Here is an 18511-nt window from a genome sequence, read left to right as displayed (position 1 = left end):
TGGTCTTCATCGGCATTTAGTTTTATGCATTCGAAATTTTAAAAAACAAGAATTATTCTTTCTGCCTAAGATTCAACAAAAAACAGGGGGGAAATGATACAAAAATATAAATACTCTATTTAATGGATTTAAAGAAAAAGATTATCCCCAATATGGATCTTTTTCAGAAAAATAAGGCTTTAATAAAATTATATCATCATCTTCTTCTTCTTCACATTTTTTATCAATTAATATAACATCTTCATCGGTTTCAACGAGATCTTCATTGGCCCCATCGTAATTGCCTTCATTTTCATCTTCTTCATCTTCTTCATCTTCACTTGCAGTGTGCTCGCTTTCACTCTTACTATTTCCGAAAATGCCCCACTCCTCTTTTGCCTGTGCCCTTGTTGGTTGAGGCTTTTCAGATTCCCATTCGCCAAACACACCTTTCCCTTCGACTTCTCTTCTGCTGCTGTTTGTCTTGTCGACTGTGCGCGTGCCAGCATGATTTGACACAATTTCCGATGCCAGCTCATCTCTTTGTTGTGTTGCTTCTTCCAGAAGCTGTGCAATAATCGTGTCTCGAAATGAAAGAAGTGATTCTGCGATTGAAAACAGAGAAAGATAGAAAGAAAGAGAAAGAGAAAGAAGCGGAAACGGATTGGCAATTGTGCTCGTGGATTCCAGCTGAAGTGATGAAGAAGAACAACTCTGGTTGTGTGACGTAGAGGAGGCAGGCAACAGCTCTCTTTCAGAAAAAGTCGTTGCTCTAAGTCCACATTCAGCCTGAGCCATCTTTTGACAGAGTGTTGCTGTTGCTGGGTCCAGTTCTTCTTCAACAATCTTCGGTTTATCTTCAGCAACATCTTCTCCTTCAATAACTACACTGTCAATAGCACTTTCACTGCAATCAATAGGTATGTAATCAGGAGCAGGCTCAGATGTTTTTTCTGTCTCTCCATCAATTGCAGTCATATTTTGATCAAAGAATTCATTTTGATGCAAGTTCATTTCCTTTCCGTATTCGCTCGATTGATTTCTGCAATCAGATGTTGATAATTTCCGCTTTATTTGGATTTGTTTGTCATCATCAGACAGATCCAAAGCATCAAAAGCAGAAATTTGTTGAACTTCTTTCCCTTCCTCTCCTTGATGCATGTGCCGCAAGCCATCTTCATTATCAACATCAATCTCATTCAATTCCATCACAGAATGTCCTTTTGTTTTGGAGGCATCTTTCCTGCTCTTCAGAATATGCTGCATCGCAGCCGTGTCTGCTGCAGTGACATCAATCGGGCGAAGATGCGATTCGCACGAAATCGGATAAAAAAGCGATTGTTTGTTGCGTCTGATCTCTGCAGGAGAGCAAAGGCAGTCTGAACAGATGGAGCTGCCCTCAGAAACATTCTGTGGTGCATCTGCTGAAATGTCCAATGATTTTTCTTTCAATGTTCTGTCGTCTGCTTTTGTGAGGGGTGAAATGAGATGGCAGAGTCTGCGCGTGTTCAGCAAAAGGAGCCGTTCCTTTTCGCGCATCGAATTCCACTCAACAAAAGACAGATTTGTCAGACGGCGCGCCAACTGAACAGGAAAGAAGGGAGGATGCAGCTCGAGATCTTGTCTGTGCTCGAGATATCTCTGCTGCAACAAAGAATTGGCAGTGCTCAGCTGTTTGACAGACGGAATGGGCAAAAAATCAGGCAATTCTTCAGATTTAGCGAGAGGATGAGAAATTGCTGGCAACGTTTCATTCGTGAAAACAGGAGGCAAACATGATGTGTTTGACAAAGAATCTTCTAATATTTCCGTAGAAAATGGAGAAGAAAGTACAGATTTTCGAGGTATGATTTGAACTGCGTTTGTCTTTTCGTTTATATTATGTGAAGACTCGAATTTTGGACAAGGAGGTTGATTAGGAAGAGGAGGAGGAGGAGGAGGTGGTGGTGGTGGTTGTATAAGATGCTTTTGATGTGAAATGGTGGAAGAAGGAGGTGGTGGAGGAAGAAGGTGGAAAGGAAGAGATGGAGGAGGAGGTAAATGATGATGTGGTTCCGATGCATGATGAGATGGCGAGGAAAGTTTTGATGTAATTAAAGGGCAAGTTGACTCTCTGAAGAGAATGATCTCGTCTTCGTTTTGACTTTGTTGGTGTGAAATGCCAATTGAAGTGGATGTGTCAGCAGATGCAGCAGAAGGAAGAGATTGATCCATTGACTCGTTTTCCAGTTCTGCTTGCCTTTGTTTCCTCTTCGCTTCTCTCTCTTCTTTTCTGAGAGAATGCATCCAGATGTCGTCACTGTGAATGTCAAATAGAAGTTTGGTGCAAGTGCTGCGGAAGAGAAGCATAGCAGACAGAGGAGCGGTGTCTCTGTTTATGAGATTGGTGAATGTGTTCTGAGATGACCGGAAAGTCATTGAACTCAGCCAGCCGATGCATTGCTCAAGAAACTTGTGCTTTTCATAATGTGATTGAGAATTAGAAAGATTTGAAAGATTTGAAGGATGAGAAGAAGTCAATGGAAAAGATGAAGATGAAAAAGAATATTTGTCTTCTGATGATTCAACTTGAATGGATGGAGAAATGTTTGGTTGAGTGTTAACTGTGGAGTAATCTGAATAAGAACAAAAAAACTGACTTTCTTTCAATTTTGAAGGTAAAAAATCGAAAGAAGTGGAAGAAAGCGGAGATTCCACAACAACACACCAATTGCAAAGGTTACCATCGGAAGATGTTGACTTAGAAGACGAAGTAAATCTGTTTGAAGAGGAGCAGTCAGCAGAAATTGCAGAAGAAGAAGACAATGCTCCATTAAGAGAAGAAGAAATAGACGTGTCAGAATGGACATCTGACATGAGTTGCACAGAAACTGAATCTATTCCCAACATCTCTGCGATGCGCTTGATGTACGTGGCAGAGTGGCGAGTGAGAGAATCAATGACAAAAGGAAAACGAAGAGACGAAACAAGAAATGAGAAGAAGAGCAGAGGCGAAGTGAATCTTACGGAAGCACAATTCGTTTGATCAGTCACAGAAGCATCGCAACTTTTTGGTTTTTCTTATAAAAAAAAGTCAAAAAAAAAAAAAAATCCAAAGAATATAAGTCAAATGTGAAACGAATATAAAATTAACAGATAAAGAAAAATACACACCACAGCTAGAAAGCAATTGTGATTCAACATATGCAGAAAAAGGGAACTTCGCAAAAAACTCACTCAATGAACGAGGAATCGATGGCATCTTTGAAAGAAACAGCTGTTCGTTGCTGTTTAAAAGAACATCTGTCTTTAATAAAGTGCTATTTTGATGCTTTTGTTGTTGGATGGAGCAAAGCTTCAGGAACTTTCGTGAGAAATTTTCCTGTGCATCTTTCAATCTGTCGTCTCCTTCAAGATCATCTTCATCGCTGTCACTTTTGACATCCTCGTCTATTTCATCTTCTTTGTTTTCCTCATCCAAGCTTTCAGTGTTGCTGAAAGATTCTTCATAAAAACATCTCCTTTTTGTTTTCTCATTTGGGCAATCATTTTCTGCTTCTTCTGAAATCTCTTCAGGCTGATGCAACAGAAATGGCGAAATGATGCTTGCCAGTTTCGCAGCTACTCCAACTGAAAGCGCAGCAAACAAAGACAAATAAAATACGAAGAAAAAATCGCGATCTTCGAAAGCAGATTTCGGGAATATTGAAGGCAGATAATCTGACAAATGTACCATCATTGAAGAATGAAATGGCAATTCGGCCAATGCCATCTGATCAGAAGGAAGCAGATGTGTTGAACACTGTCGCAATGTTTTTGCATTCAATGAATTTGAAGCGGCCGACTGGAAATCTTCATTCTGATGTTCTGAAGCAGGCAGTTCAAATACCTCTGCAAGTTCTTCAAAGTCCATTTCTTCAAGATCACTAAAAATACTAAAGTTTGACTCTCTTTCTGCTTTTTTTCTTTTTCTTTGCTCTTGTTTATCACGTATTTTTGATTCGATGTCCTCATTTGCCATAGACAATTTTTCCTTACTTTCTGAAATCGCTTGATTGCATAACTTTTCAAGCTGCTTATTCCAACTGTAATTCAAACTGTGTAAACTATCATCAAGGCATGCATCAGTTTTACATAATTTTGATTTTTTATAACTTCTAAACCTTTTTATGGAAGGTTCAAAATTTGAATCAAGTGAAATCAGGAAATTTGAAACTTCTAGCATCAAATACACTTCAGATCTTATTTGTATTTGTGAATGCTTCCACACTCTAGGGATAACAACGCTTGCGAAGAGAGACATTGGTGGCTGAATGCTTGTTAAACGACTCATTACAGGATGTTTGCTTTTTGAAGAAAATTCTTGCTCGGCATTCAATTGCGATGGCATTGCAGAAGTCTTTTCGTTTATCTGATCAAAATTAACATCCAAGTCCTCTCGAAGCAGTGAATGCGCCTCGTGTATTTTATGTTTTATGGAATCATTAACTTCAAATTGAGCAAGATGTTCTTTCAAAGCTCTTATTGAAAATTTAAAATGTATATTGAAAAAATAAAAAGAGTTTAAAAGAGTACATACTTATTGAGAATTTCAAGCTGTGACACTTTTTCATCTGCTTCTTTGTTTTTTGTGGAAAGAGCATCTATTTGCGCCTGATATAATAAAACTTGCGTTTCTAGATTTGCTATTCTATCCTGGAATCCATGGACAATCTTCAATCATGAAAATTAAATGAAAATATTGCGCATTAAAGGGATATTTAACCTTCTGTATCAATTTACCAGATATATTGTTATTCATAATTATTTTATAAAAACATTCTAATGCAAATTTTATGTTGGGTATCCAATTTTTTCGAAAACACAACAGAATTCATCCATCATGTTATCATTTTGAAAGCCTCATAATCATTATGAAATTGTAAATGGAATGCTGATGCATACTGCAACAATTTATTTCTTTGCGAAATTTGAAAAAAATCTTTTTTTAAGTAATTTTCTGATCAAATCCATTTCTTTGATATTTTTTTTATTTAAAGATGCAAAAAATGACTTCACACTGCAGTACCGCGCAGTTACATGTTGATTTGACTACACTTGAAATCGATCTTCTTTTGGAAATCATCTCTAATTTACCAACATTGAAGGATATTCAAAATGTTTGCTGACTTTTGATGTTCAACAAAAAATTTGTGTTTTGTAGTTTCTCGCTTTGAATAGACGCACAAAAAGTATTATTAAGCACAAGCATTTTGAGTGGGCAGTTTCAACAGGTTTATTACATTATTGATTTTATTTTGAACATTATTTTTCCAAAATTTTAAAAAAATGTTTCTTGTTTTAAAGCGCTTAGTTCATCGCTTGGATCACAAATTTTAGTTTTTGAACGACTTCCTTATGTGGCTTCTGTATTACAACCACCTGTGCAGGAGAATCATGTTTATTATAACTGCTTTCTTTTTGATATCAAAAGAAATTTTTCTGAAACGAATCCTCTTGCAAAAACTGTAATCAGTACGGCAATGGCTTTAAAGAATGTTGTCACAGGATCTGAAAGCTGTTGTTTTGGTATTTGCTTTGTGTATGTTGATGGACTTGGCTTTATGCACAAAGTTCCTTTTTCATTCCACAAGCCGAGACTTGAGCAAGAAGTGGATGCTTTACAAGCATATTACAAGCATTTGACACTTCCACCAGCCGAAGAACGTTTTATAAAAGTGAAGTCTTACGGTTGCCTTATGTTTGCTTTATCTCGACAAGGCGATCTTTGGACAAGAGGAATAACTGAGAAAGGTGGAGTCATTGATGATGATCGTTTTGTGAGGCATCAATGTTGGGAAGCTGATGAACATGGAATGATTAATAGTTCATTGGGGAAAAGTAGGATAAAAGATTTTTTCATTGAAGCAAATCGTTCATTTATCATTCTTGAAAATGGAGCAGTATTTGTATTTGGATCACTAACTGAGTTTATTCCGTATCAAGGTTCAGCAGGACCTTTCACTGACCCTTTGCAAGGCGTAGAAGACAATAGCACTGTTACAACTTCAAAATCAAAGAAATTAAGCACAAATGGTCTAATAGAAATTACAAATAGTCGATTATTTGGCCCGAGATTTGTGAAGGAGCTTCTTGGTGAAGAAGATGAATACAGGAAGCGCGCAATGGAAAAAGAAGAAGAGGCAAAGTTTAATAAAAGAATGGCCTTAGATGGGGCGACGACTTTTGAATCAAGTTCTCCTCAAATGCAACTTTCCTTTGGTTCTTCTAGCACATCTTACAGTTCAATGGTAATTCCTATCATTCCTTGTGGGCGTTATGGCCAGTATGGAATATTTGGAACTCACAAGCCTGCGCAATATATTTCTCGGATGGATGCGTTCTTAACGAGCGATGGAGTACCAATTGTGAAGTGTTTTGAAGAAGATTCAAAGACTCCTAACATCTTTTACACACCACTCGATCGTGGACGATTCTTCCACGGAGAATCCGTTGTGATGATGGCGCATCATGTTTTAGACGCTTTTCTAACTGATCGAGGAAGAATCGTTATTGTGCGAGGCATAAGAGGTCTTCCCACAATTGAGAAGGTGCTTTGCATGCCAGTTGCTGACTTCTGCCTGCGGCAAGTGTCACTTGTTTCACGAGAAAGCATATCGCATGGGGATGTCACGAATATCTCTGGAACTGTCAGCAAAATGCATTGCACGCGTTCTTCATCAGGATCATCTCACCATTTGCAACAATTGTCAACTCGGACTGCTTCTTCTCAAACTGTTGAGTCACAAATCGGAGTACAGCAGCCTTATACGGACGAAATAACAGAAGAGCAAGAATATGCAATATGTGCAAAAGATATCAAAAGACTTATTCTTCCCAAAGTGTCCACAATTAACATTCTATTAGCGGATGGCCGGCTGATGTGCGTGAATTATGAAAAGCAAACAATGCAAGAAGTGAATGATAATATGGATGAGGCTTTTGATTCGACAGAGAAGAAATTTGTTATAGAAATTATATCTGATGATTCAGAAGATGATGTTATTAAACATCAGATTGAACACAAAATCGTGAGGGATTTTGTATCGTATGGAATGCAATATGCTTTTGTTCTTGAATGAATTGATTGAGTTGCAATATCAGCAAAAATCATTCATTCATTGTAAAATGTGAAGGTTTAGAGCAATTAACATCAATTGATTTAGATGTTTTTCCCGTCGAACTGCAGCTATTTGATTGAATGTTTGGATAAAAAAAGAAGATCTTTTAAGTAATATCACGATAATTCAAAATAATTCGTTTTCCATTTATTGATTCTGATACATATCAATTTTGTTGTAATCAGATTGCATTTATTTATTTCTTGATTTTTTATCTGTTCCGTATTGTGGAAGAACTATGAATTAAATTTATATTTTCCGGTGTCGCTTTTTGCATTTGTCTTGATTAATATGATGTTTTGGACTTTGCTTATTAGCAATCATACTAATACGTTTCATTGCCCATTAAATATTTATAAGTATTATTGCATTGTTGTGAAATAAAAATAATTTATTTTCTTCATTTGAAATTACACATAACATTGAATAATTTAAATATAGAACTAACAATAGAAAATAAACTGAATACTCAAATTTTTTATGCAAAGAAAAACAAAAAATCACTCTTCAAATTCATTCTACAGATTGTTGCTAATGCATATTCAACATAACTCCAAATAGGAGCATCTAAACATAATATTCAAGCTGAAATTTCAACTTGGTATTTGTTTGTATCATGTTTCTCATGTAAAGAATCATTTTGAGACAATGATTCTGCATTTTGTCTCTTTCTTGTTATTCGAGTTAACAGTAAGCACAATAATCCACAGACACATCCACATAGCGCCACAGTTGTCATCCAGTTTGTACCTGCCTTGCTGAAAATGAACATTATTATTGTGTAAATAGCATTGTTTGCTATTGTCATGATGCATGCAGAAGCTGCTTCTGACGATGGGAAGGTCAATTCAGCTCCTATTTCTAAGCACAATCCAACCGGAGATCCACCAACAATCCCAATCACCACAAAACACAACGAAAGAATCCACAAAGGAACATGGAGCAGAGGAGGACCGATATCTGTCATTGGGTCACTTCCAGAATGCGCTGAAGGCTGAATTGGGAGTACAAAGACAAAAAAGAGCGCAATTAATGCTGTTGCTACAAATGTAACGCATAAAAGAAGTTTCTCTTTGGATCGAATGCATTTTCCAGCAACTGTCGACAAAATAAAAGATCCAGCGACCATTGCCACAGAATTGGCAAATGCAAATATTCCACCAACAGATTCTTTGTATCCCATAACTGTGTAAAAATATGTGATGTTCCCAGCAAACGCTTGTGAAGATGCGCTCTCAAATGCATAGGCCGCACATAGAAAGATGAACGACGGTTGACAAAGTGATTGTATTGTTTTCAATGCTTTATCTGAACAACACTTTTTCTTGGAAGGTGGCGGAGTGTTTGCACTTTGATAATCACCATTAATTCTTTCATTTGATGATGAAGAGCATGATCTGTCATTTGATTCTGAAATTAGTGTTTCAAAATTTAGTTCAGTTCGGCAATTTGTTCTCTTTAAAACACTTTCACTTTGCTTTTTGTCATTCTTCGTTTTTCTTTGTTCTAGTTTGAGCATTTCAGAAATAGATGGAGGTTGAGGAGGTCTCGACGGAAAATATATTGTTAGTGCAATTGTACAGCAGCCTTGCATCGCTAAAAGGAAATGAAGAACAACTCCAACAACGTGAGGAGCATTGACAATAAACGGAAAGAGAAGAAAACCAAGTGCAAAACCAATCTGACTTGCACCTGCAGCAAAAGTGGTCGTAAACAAACGTTCAGAAGATCCGAACCATGTGGCACTTAAAAGTGATGATGTTGGAAATGAAAATGATGAACCTATTTGGTTGATCGCCAATCCAATTGCCATAAATGCAAACGCATTTGGCATCAATCCAGGAATCCAGCTGGGAAGAAGTCGTATGATGCATGATATAATAAGGCACCACGATGAAAGTAGAGTTAATGCGCGCAAATTTGAGAATTTATAATCTAAGTATTGCGTGATAATTAAAAATGCGATCGCAAAAAACCCCGCTATCAAAATAGATGTGAAAGAAGCAAAAGAAATAAAAAATAAACACAAGAAAATTTAGGTTCGTTAAATTTTTCATTGCAAAATAAATAAGATCAAACATAATGAAAGGCACATGTTTATGTGATTCATTGTGATTCCAGCCTCAGAGTAATAGTCTTGAATAGATTGCGGAACTGCACTGTAGAAAGAAAATTCTGCTGAAGACATAAAAGCATTCAGAGAATATATGATTAGAATGTACCATCTTCGAGTAAATGTCATAATGTATTTATCGTCAGATAGACAACTTAATGTAGAAATTTGACATGTCGAATCTTCGATATTCGGTTCATTGCTTTGCATCATTCTTATGTTAATGTATAATTTCAATAAAATAAAACTAAAAACTTATTTTAATAAAAAGGAAGCAAAACTTAATTATTATGGCAATAAAAATGTTTCGAATGAAATTCAAACACAAATTATTCACATCGAATATTTTTTCTATTTGACTAACAATAAAAAAGAACTTTGTTTTCTTTTATTTTTCTAAAAAATATGTCTTTTCAAATTGGATATTTGTTTTTTACAGTTTTAACATTTTTCAATTGTCAAAGCAAAGGTTCCTCTTTTAATTTTCGACCAGAAAACGCAGTAAAAAAATTTTTTGTTTGATCAATCAATCAGAAATCTGAATAACATCAATTATTTATATATGGAAATATCCATTTTTTTTTTTTTTTTTGACAATTCTCTTTTGTCAAATTCAAATTAAATAAATGATTTTTATTTTGATAAATTTCCTATTCCCGCTCAATAAACTTTTCTCGAATGGATGGAAATGGTTGACAATATTATCAGTCTACGTAAAAGAAATTTGGTGAATTGGAATACAAATTATTTGTTAATATAAAATATTGATTTTCATTTGAAAAGGAAACAGAAGTTATTGTGAATAAAGTTTGGACATAAAAGAGAAAAAATTGTTGGAAAACAAATCCTTCATAATACCTGTTTGAAAAAGAGATTCAAAAACTGTATGGAATTATTTATCGAAAACCAAAAAACTGAACGCAATCATTCAATCAGCCAGTTGGAAATCACACTAAAAGTTGCTAATGCTTAAATTTGATCACGAAACACTTGACAAAAGCAAAGAAATTAAAATTGAAATAACAGACTGCCTCACAAATAAAATTGAAACTGCGTGGATCGGGTTAAAAATGTATTTGTCATAAAACGGAACAAGCATGAATCAAATATGTTATTCATTTTGAAAAGACGCAAATGTGAAATATTCAAATGAAATAAAAAAAAGCAAATCTTGATTAAATTACTGTTTCCACTCACGAAACTCCATCAGAATTAAAATGGTAGCATTCTCAATTCGCATCATCCGTTTTTTAAATGTTTCGTGGATGTGAACAAACATTTTCCAAAAAATACAAAAAATTTTTTTCGTTTGTAATTTTTAAATTTGCTTCTTCCCAAAAAGAACAAGTCATTAAGAAGAATTTATTATTATTCTTAATCTATTGAAAATGGAGAAAATAACAAAACAAAATATAATAGATATTGTTTCTGAATGCAATCCATGAAACAAAAAAAAAAAGGGGCGAGATATAATCTAGTTGACAGACGAGTTGAGCAAAAATTCAAATAGTAAATGAAAAGCTCACTATTACTAATTATTTTACAATTATTCTTATTTGGCGAAACTTCGTCTGTCATGTTCAGTTTTAAAAATGTTAAAAATAAAAAAATAATGGGTGAGATCATTGATTTCATCTGCGTTTTTCTGTTTCTCCACATATAGCTTTCAAATATTGATAAATTCTGCTGCTTGTGTGTTTGTTTATGTAGTTTATTTGTTTTTATCAATCTTTATTAAAAATATTTTATTTTTTGTTGCTTAATTTCGATTGTTCACTTAATCACTTTCACTTTTGCTCGAAACAAAAAGGTGAAGAAATTGGCATCACGGAAGTGTGATAACTTATTAAATATTATTAACTTTTATTCATTTTGAAATTTAAATACTCGATATTATGTTTTTTTATTTAAAATTCAATATTTTTAACTTTAGTGTTGCGCCGTATCTAAGATGATGCGAAAATTTGAACAAACGAAAGAATTAATCAAAGAAATGAATAAAAAAGAATTCAAATCTTTTTTTTCATTTGAACTGTTCGGCAAAATGCACAAAATGTTTGACGAAAGAAAATTAGGTTGGAGAAAGTTGCTGCTTGCTGAAGGACATGGGATATTACAAAGTGCTGAAAATGACTTTATTATATTCTTTTGATGAATCTTTTTTGAGAGATCGATTTCAGAAAATGATCATTGAAGAAGAAGAGAGAAAAAAAGAAGAAAAGAATGAAAATCTTCTTGTTGGACTTTGTGAATGATTTCTTTTGCTTCATGAGAATATTTCAAGAGAATTTGCTTCAATATGTGTCCGTTGCCTTCTGAAAGTTGCAGCGAAGAAAGAGGAAAGCGAGGAAACACAAAAAGAAGTGGAAATGGCATTGCTGACTTTGATCAATACTTTCTGTTACGTTTGAAATTTTCTATTTTCTTTTGATTTTTTTAATTTTTATTTTATTTTTTTATCAGCCAATCAAAAAGGAACTGTATTTGAGTGAAATTATAGAAATTATAAAGCGTCATCAAGAATTTAACAATCTGACACGACTTGCTTGTCGCTCTGCTTGGGTATTTTTAATAAACCGAGTTTACAGTGACAAAAGTTTGGAAAAAGTGATTGTGGATAAGCTGCATTTTGTGAGAGATGCGACAAGAAAATTAAAAGAGCTGATAAAATGCATAAATTTGTAGTAATAAGATGAAGAGGAAATAGGAAGAAAAGAAGGAAGCAGCAGAAGTGGCTGAGAAGAAGAAGGAAGCAAAAGAATAAGAATGATAAGTGGATATAGCTTCGATAATGACAGAAATAATGGTTTCTACGAATTTATTTTTTAATTGTATTGAGTGTCATATATTTTTTTATATTTCGATTATATCATTGTTGTTGAACTGAATTTGAACTTTTCATGTTAAATATTGTGTAAATTGTCTATTATTCTTAGTAGAACATAATTTTATTATTTATTTTTGTAATTTGATTCCAGATTATTTTTGAATCTTTATTTGATCTTGAGATTTTAAATTTTTCGTTTTATTTCAAAATTTTATTTCGAAGTGCCTTTGGCATCTTATTTGTTGATTTCACTTCACTAATCTGTCTTTTTTTTTCTATTTTTTCACATATGAAGATCAAAACTTGAATAATTCTATAAATCTTTTTTTTTAACACTCTATTTGAAATATTATGCCAACCAAAGCAGATAATCAAAAGCAGTTTAAAAAATTGTTTCATATATTCAGATCAGAAAAAGAAACAATTGATTGGCTTTTGGATCATAAGATCTTGGAAAAAGACGGCTATTGCTGGAAGTGCCAAAAGAATATGAAAATCTACGTTTATGAAAATGAAACAAGTCGCTTTCGTTGCAAACATAAACAAATCAAAATTTCGAAAAATACAAATTTTGAAAAATTCAGATTCAAAATATGTAATATCTGTTTGATGGCTTTATGTTTTTGGTTCGGCATTTCTCAGACACATTGTAGCTTCATTTGTGGAAAATCAAATATTTCTGTGATGCATGCTTATGATTCTTTTCGTAAATGTTTATCAAAATTTTACATGGAAAATCCGCGAATTATTGGAGGAAAAGGAACTGAAGTGGAAATTGATGAAGCAATATTTCCTAAAAGAAAATACAATAGAGGTAGAACAAAAAGACAAAATTGGATCATTGGAGGAATCGAACGTCCGAAAAAAAAGGGTCAAAAATCCAATCTGTTTTTAATTCCTGTTTTGAAAAGATCAAGAGAAATACTGCATCAAACAATCAAAAGTTATGTGAAGGAAAAAACAAAAATATACACGGATTGTTGGAGGGGATATAACAATTTAAATGGAGCTGGATACACGCATTTTACTGTCAATCACAAAAAAAGATTTGAGGATCCTATTTCAAAGGCTCACACACAAAGAATCGAAAGCACTTGGAACCTTCTCAGATAATATCTTCCTCCATACGGAGAAAGACAAAAATATATGTAAGATTATTTAAATGTTTTCACATTTAAAAGAAGCCCTTGTAACTCATTCATTGAGTTTTTCCACATTTTTGTAAATTTTGATTATCAAAGAATGAATATTTTGTCTCAATTATATTTTCAAATATTCTTCATTCCACTGATAAAAAAATATATTGAGATATGACAACAAAGAAGTTCATTTTCATTTATTTATTAAGTCTTCATCAAACACAAACAATTGAAAACAAAACAACAATTGGATTTATCAATTAAAAATATCATAAATAACAATCATATAATTTCAATTTATTTTTAACGATATATTAAAAAAATGTTTGTAGGAACAAATACAATAATAAATCAAATTAAAATATAAGTTTCAATTTCCAACTTATATCATTTTAATTACTTAGTAGTACTCTTCTTCTCAGCCACTTCTGCTGCTTCCTTCTTTTCTTCCTATTTCCTCTTCATCTTATTACTACCAATTTATGCATTTTATCAGCTCTTTTAATTTTCTTGTCGCATCTCTCACAAAATGCAGCTTATCCACAATCACTTTTTCCAAACTTTTGTCACTGTAAACTCGGTTTATTAAAAATACCCAAGCAGAGCGACAAGCAAGTCGTGTCAGATTGTTAAATTCTTGATGACGCTTTATAATTTCTATAATTTCACTCAAATACAGTTCCTTTTTGATTGGCTGATAAAAAAATAAAATAAAAATTAAAAAAATCAAAAGAAAATAGAAAATTTCAAACGTAACAGAAAGTATTGATCAAAGTCAGCAATGCCATTTCCACTTCTTTTTGTGTTTCCTCGCTTTCCTCTTTCTTCGCTGCAACTTTCAGAAGGCAACGGACACATATTGAAGCAAATTCTCTTGAAATATTCTCATGAAGCAAAAGAAATCATTCACAAAGTCCAACAAGAAGATTTTCATTCTTTTCTTCTTTTTTTCTCTCTTCTTCTTCAATGATCATTTTCTGAAATCGATCTCTCAAAAAAGATTCATCAAAAGAATATAATAAAGTCATTTTCAGCACTTTGTAATATCCCATGTCCTTCAGCAAGCAGCAACTTTCTCCAACCTAATTTTCTTTCGTCAAACATTTTGTGCATTTTGCCGAACAGTTCAAATGAAAAAAAAGATTTGAATTCTTTTTTATTCATTTCTTTGATTAATTCTTTCGTTTGTTCAAATTTTCGCATCATCTTAGATACGGCGCAACACTAAAGTTAAAAATATTGAATTTTAAATAAAAAAACATAATATCGAGTATTTAAATTTCAAAATGAATAAAAGTTAATAATATTTAATAAGTTATCACACTTCCGTGATGCCAATTTCTTCACCTTTTTGTTTCGAGCAAAAGTGAAAGTGATTAAGTGAACAATCGAAATTAAGCAACAAAAAATAAAATATTTTTAATAAAGATTGATAAAAACAAATAAACTACATAAACAAACACACAAGCAGCAGAATTTATCAATATTTGAAAGCTATATGGCAAAATTTTTTTGTAAAGTTCCATCACTTTAATTTTGTCCCACAAAAGATCACAAATGATCAAAAAAGTTGATCATTCCGTTCCCATATAAGATTTATGCTAATTTTTTATTGTTGTTTTCTGAGCTTATTATTTAAAAGCATTTCAAAGATCCGATGATAACAGACAGAACGTTAATAATTTATTAGCAAATGCTTTTTTTAGCTACTGCTTTCGAGCTATTTGAATTAAATGAATTGCATGTTCTTATTTCTGCATTTTCATTTCATCAATTCGAATATTCATTAAAAATTCATGGATGTCATACAATTTTTTATAATTTTCTTTTGTTGTTAAACGAATAAAATTGATTTGCTTTAATTCAAGAATTTTTCATAAGAATTAATCAAACAGGAAAAATTCATCAAAACTTTGCTCGTTGTTATCGAAAAATATTCAAAAAGCAGTTGACATTTATTTAATTATTAATGTTGTTTATCAAAATAAATCACCATTTATTACAAATGAAAAAAAAAAAAAAAAAAAACAAACTTTTCTTTTTTTTTGATTTAATCAATCTATATTATCAAGTTTCTTTCATCTCAGGATGTGCCTTTCCCTTTTCCCTTCCTTTTAATATTGACACATTATGGAAAAATATCCTACAATTATCCTTTCAAATAGCATGAAAAAAGCAGATTTTTTCGGCTGGTCAACCATTCTGATACAAATGAAAATGTTGTGTTTGTGTCACCATTAGGGCAGCCTGAAGACGTAGTGCGGTATCTGAAAAAGCTTCTTGTGGCGGGAGCAGCGTAACAGTCGTTTCTTCACTCAGCGCCTTCGTCTTCTTCAACTGGAGCAGCACGCCGATCAGCTTCGCCATTCCTGAGGCGGAAAAGCAACGAGAAGAAGGCAGCAGGAGATGATAAGCTATCTTCTTCTTCTTCTTCAGCACCTGCGATTGACCCTTCGGATGCATCTGCGGTGGCAGCACCATACACGTCGGCAGGAGCGATGGACGACTTCGAGAGGTGGCTGGGGTGTATGAAAATCAAAAGATTTCGTAACTGAGGGAGCAACGGACGCTGCATGGATATGTTGTGGCGCGACTGGCGGTGCTGTATGGGGGTGTTGTATGAGCGTGCGATGAGGAGCTTTCTGCGATGCTTAAGGTTCAGTTCGTGGCACAGCTTCAGTCGCTTGCAGCGTCTATGTGCACGAAGTCGGGGAGCAAGCGAATCTTTGAAGCGGCAGATGTGAATGCAATCTGTTTATAACATTGCAGCTGGATTTGCGATCACCGCAGTCGGTGCGTTTGGTGGTGAAGCTGGATAAGGAAGCGATATGACACTTGCCCACAGTGCGCGAAGTGGCGAAGAGCTGAAGAATATGGAGGAAGATCTGAAGAGGAAAATGGTGAATGCGGTGAATATACTGTGTGAGATGTGTGTGAAGTGCGAGGCGCAGAAATCCGAGATTGCAGGGGAGAATGAAGGGATGAGCAGACAAATCCGGGAGCTGAAGGAGCAGCAAGAGGAGGAGAAACATGAGATGGTAAAGATGTCTACGGAGTTCAATATACTTTTGCAGAAGATCCGGGACGACGAGCGGAAATCGTTGCGGATGAGTGGGCTGGTTAAGAAGCTGCAGGAGAAGAACAAGATTATCCTACGGCGGGAGAGGAAGATTCAGGAGCTGAACGAGAAGCACAATGCATAGGTGAAGGAGCTTTAGGAGCAGCTTGCGGCCATGAAGGAGAAAGTCGAATTTATTTATGTGGGGATAGAGAAGGAGTTGAAAATCAAGATAAAGAAGTGCGAAGTGGAAAGTGGAGAAAGCAATGTTTCGATAGATGCGCCAAGGGTGTTATTTACGCCGGCTTTTTTTTGAGCCCTGTGAAGGGGCATGCTGGTTCAATCTTCGGTTTCGATGATTCAGCCATCGGAGTTGTTTGAAAAGGACTAAGAAAATTTGCACCGAGCATCGGGGATGGCTGCAGTGTGATGGTTGTATCAGACCCGAGCGAGAAGGTTGTTGTTGTGAAAGCGAGCAGAGGAGTGAATATTGCAGGAGAAGTAAATGACGATGGAGCAGAGAATGCTTGTGATGGTGATGGAGGATGAGTGGATACAACTGTAAAGCAGAAGATGAACCAGATGGAAAAGGAAACAAAAATGTTGATGGAGCTGCTGAAAGGATACGAATAGACAACAAGCGAGTAGATGGCGCTGTTTATGGAGGTGATTGAGAAGCAGCAAATTATTCTTATGTTTTCAAAAAGCAGGAGCAGAAGAAAGTGAAGTTGTCGTTTGAAAAGACGATGGAGCGCCCGACGAGCTCAGTGTCTTTTTTGCTGGAGCAGGTGGTGTTCGAAATTGTGCATATGCTTCTGATGTCGCACATATATAAGTTATCAATGTCGATTCAGTCGAGACAGCAGTGGCTGAAGACAGGACAGCGACGGAAGCTGGCGTGGATGCAGCCGACGATCAAGGGAATATACAGAGACAAGATATTGGTTGATTTGAGTGATGGCAGCTCCGACTGTGAAGATGTGGAACTTCCAAGGCAGATGTTTTGAAGATTTTGTGTGTTTGCGGCTGGGGGAGAAGTTCTAGGAGAATTAAAAGAAAGAGGCAGTGCTGATGGCAATGATCTGCAATGTGATGTTGTTCCGAAAGGAATTTTCACATGTGCAGCAGTTGGGAAGTACATGCCGGAGGATTTTACGGGAGATGAGCTGTCTTTCTTCCTTTATTGCAGCACGATGCAGTTTGAAGGCAAGCAGCATAAGCAGCCGATGAATGAGAAAGAGGACTTCCTTACAATATCGTTCCGAATGTTCCGGAATTGCTCCAACACGCTGTTTGAAGGGGCTTCTGAAAAGAAGATCAAGATGTTTTGGGAGGAGTTTGAGGGGCTGCAGTCGGAGAAGGGGGAGGCGGACGCGTCAGTGTTTCTGGGGTTTCTGCTGAACTATCACCTGGCAGAGGCAGTGAAGTGGAAGGAGGCAATGAGGGCGCTGTATGATTCCATACGCAGAGGCGAACCATCAACTCCATCTTCATTTTCGCTGAACGAAGCCTGCAGAGGGATAACGTTCTTACAGGCTGAGTCTCTTCTGTGTGTGCTATCCGCAGACTCCAAAGGCGCTGTCGATGCGGATCTTCCGGGATGAGTCCCGGCTGTCGGGCTGCTGTCTGTTGTCATTTTCATCGGTGCTGGAGGTATACCAGCACAATTACTTCATGATGCGCTGCTTGAAACTGCCGGATGTGTGCGACACAGCAGAATGGTGGGTGCCTCTTTCGATGAATGAGAACAGAGGGGATATAAAGATGGTGAGCCAGCAACTGGCGCTGCTGAAGCAGGTTCTTCACGACTGAGCGTGCGCGCCTTCAAGGGAATTTGCGGGGGTGTTGGTAGGTGTGTCGGCAGGGGAAGAAAGAAGGGCGGCAGGCGCTGTTCCGGATGGTGCGGCTGCTGGTGGAGCTGGTGGGACTGCAAATTGGAAGAAAGAGGTGGAAGGGGAGATCTTCTTTAAGCTGCCACTGTGGGACTGGCAGCGAGTTGTTATGTCTCACGACACAATGACATGGCACTGGAAGGGAGAAGGAGCCAATGCCTTTTCATGCTTCATTATTATCTTCTTTTTTAACTTTTACATAATAGCTCGAGAAGGGTTTGAGTGAGAAAGAGATTGCAATAAACAACATGCTGCTGTTCTTTGAATGCGTATAAGATGCGATCGACGCTTTGATTTTTCTTATGACATGTTCATCAGAGTTATCATCTTCTTTTCCTTTTTCATCCTTTTCTATCTCCTGTTT

General features: G+C 35.6%; 6 protein-coding genes across 6 annotated transcripts; 4 read left to right on the top strand and 2 right to left on the bottom strand.

The window, feature by feature from the left end:
• Positions 1-141: 141 nt before the first annotated feature.
• On the bottom strand, positions 142-4794 carry MONOS_6307 (uncharacterized protein; the record flags this gene model as incomplete). Its single annotated transcript, XM_067876530.1, has 5 exons — positions 4724-4794; positions 4538-4671; positions 3848-4478; positions 3133-3760; positions 142-3038 (listed from the first exon to the last, which is right to left on the bottom strand). The coding sequence occupies exons 1-5, from the start codon at positions 4757-4759 to the stop codon at positions 142-144; spliced, it is 4326 nt and encodes a 1441-aa protein (XP_067734517.1). The 5' UTR covers positions 4760-4794.
• Positions 4795-4972: 178 nt separating this feature from the next.
• On the top strand, positions 4973-7577 carry MONOS_6306 (uncharacterized protein). The gene is made up of 3 exons (XM_067876529.1): positions 4973-5117; positions 5162-5231; positions 5305-7577. The coding sequence occupies exons 1-3, from the start codon at positions 4998-5000 to the stop codon at positions 7077-7079; spliced, it is 1965 nt and encodes a 654-aa protein (XP_067734516.1). The 5' UTR covers positions 4973-4997; the 3' UTR covers positions 7080-7577.
• Positions 7464-9521, bottom strand: MONOS_6305 (putative MFS transporter, FLVCR family, feline leukemia virus subgroup C receptor-related protein). Its single transcript, XM_067876528.1, has 2 exons — positions 9198-9521; positions 7464-9098 (listed from the first exon to the last, which is right to left on the bottom strand). Exons 1-2 carry the CDS (start codon positions 9442-9444, stop codon positions 7699-7701), a joined length of 1647 nt encoding a protein of 548 aa, XP_067734515.1. The 5' UTR covers positions 9445-9521; the 3' UTR covers positions 7464-7698.
• A 5887-nt stretch (positions 9522-15408) lies between these two features.
• MONOS_17006 (uncharacterized protein) lies at positions 15409-15752 on the top strand (the record flags this gene model as incomplete). Its single annotated transcript, XM_067869885.1, has 2 exons — positions 15409-15421; positions 15517-15752. 2 exons carry the CDS (start codon positions 15409-15411, stop codon positions 15750-15752), a joined length of 249 nt encoding a protein of 82 aa, XP_067734514.1.
• A 273-nt stretch (positions 15753-16025) lies between these two features.
• On the top strand, positions 16026-16400 carry MONOS_8406c1 (uncharacterized protein; the record flags this gene model as incomplete). The annotated part of the gene is made up of 1 exon (XM_067878813.1): positions 16026-16400. One exon carries the CDS (start codon positions 16026-16028, stop codon positions 16398-16400), a length of 375 nt encoding a protein of 124 aa, XP_067734513.1.
• A 994-nt stretch (positions 16401-17394) lies between these two features.
• On the top strand, positions 17395-17859 carry MONOS_8405c1 (uncharacterized protein; the record flags this gene model as incomplete). Its single annotated transcript, XM_067878811.1, has 1 exon — positions 17395-17859. The coding sequence occupies one exon, from the start codon at positions 17395-17397 to the stop codon at positions 17857-17859; it is 465 nt and encodes a 154-aa protein (XP_067734512.1).
• Between the last annotated feature and the right edge of the window lie 652 nt (positions 17860-18511).

The sequence above is a fragment of the Monocercomonoides exilis genome (assembly GCF_001643675.1).
Source record: "Monocercomonoides exilis strain PA203 chromosome Unknown scaffold4-2303458, whole genome shotgun sequence".
In the NCBI taxonomy this organism is placed as follows: Eukaryota; Preaxostyla; order Oxymonadida; family Polymastigidae; genus Monocercomonoides; species Monocercomonoides exilis.
Note: the sequence above shows the minus strand (reverse complement) of the source record. Positions and strands in the feature narration are given on the sequence as shown.

What these genes read in the sequence shown, in the direction of transcription:
- MONOS_6306 (XM_067876529.1), top strand. Translation starts at nt 4,998, where the DNA reads ATGCAAAAAATGACTTCACACTGCAGTACCGCGCAGTTACATGTTGAT. An exon ending in CATTGAAGGATATTCAAAAT is followed by an intron (nt 5,118 to 5,161) that starts GTTTGCTGACTT and finishes TGTGTTTTGTAG; the next exon opens with TTTCTCGCTTTGAATAGACG. An exon ending in TGAGTGGGCAGTTTCAACAG is followed by an intron (nt 5,232 to 5,304) that starts GTTTATTACATT and finishes CTTGTTTTAAAG; the next exon opens with CGCTTAGTTCATCGCTTGGA.
- MONOS_6305 (XM_067876528.1), bottom strand. Translation starts at nt 9,444, where the DNA reads ATGATGCAAAGCAATGAACCGAATATCGAAGATTCGACATGTCAAATT. An exon ending in AAACATGTGCCTTTCATTAT is followed by an intron (nt 9,099 to 9,197) that starts GTTTGATCTTAT and finishes CTATTTTGATAG; the next exon opens with CGGGGTTTTTTGCGATCGCA.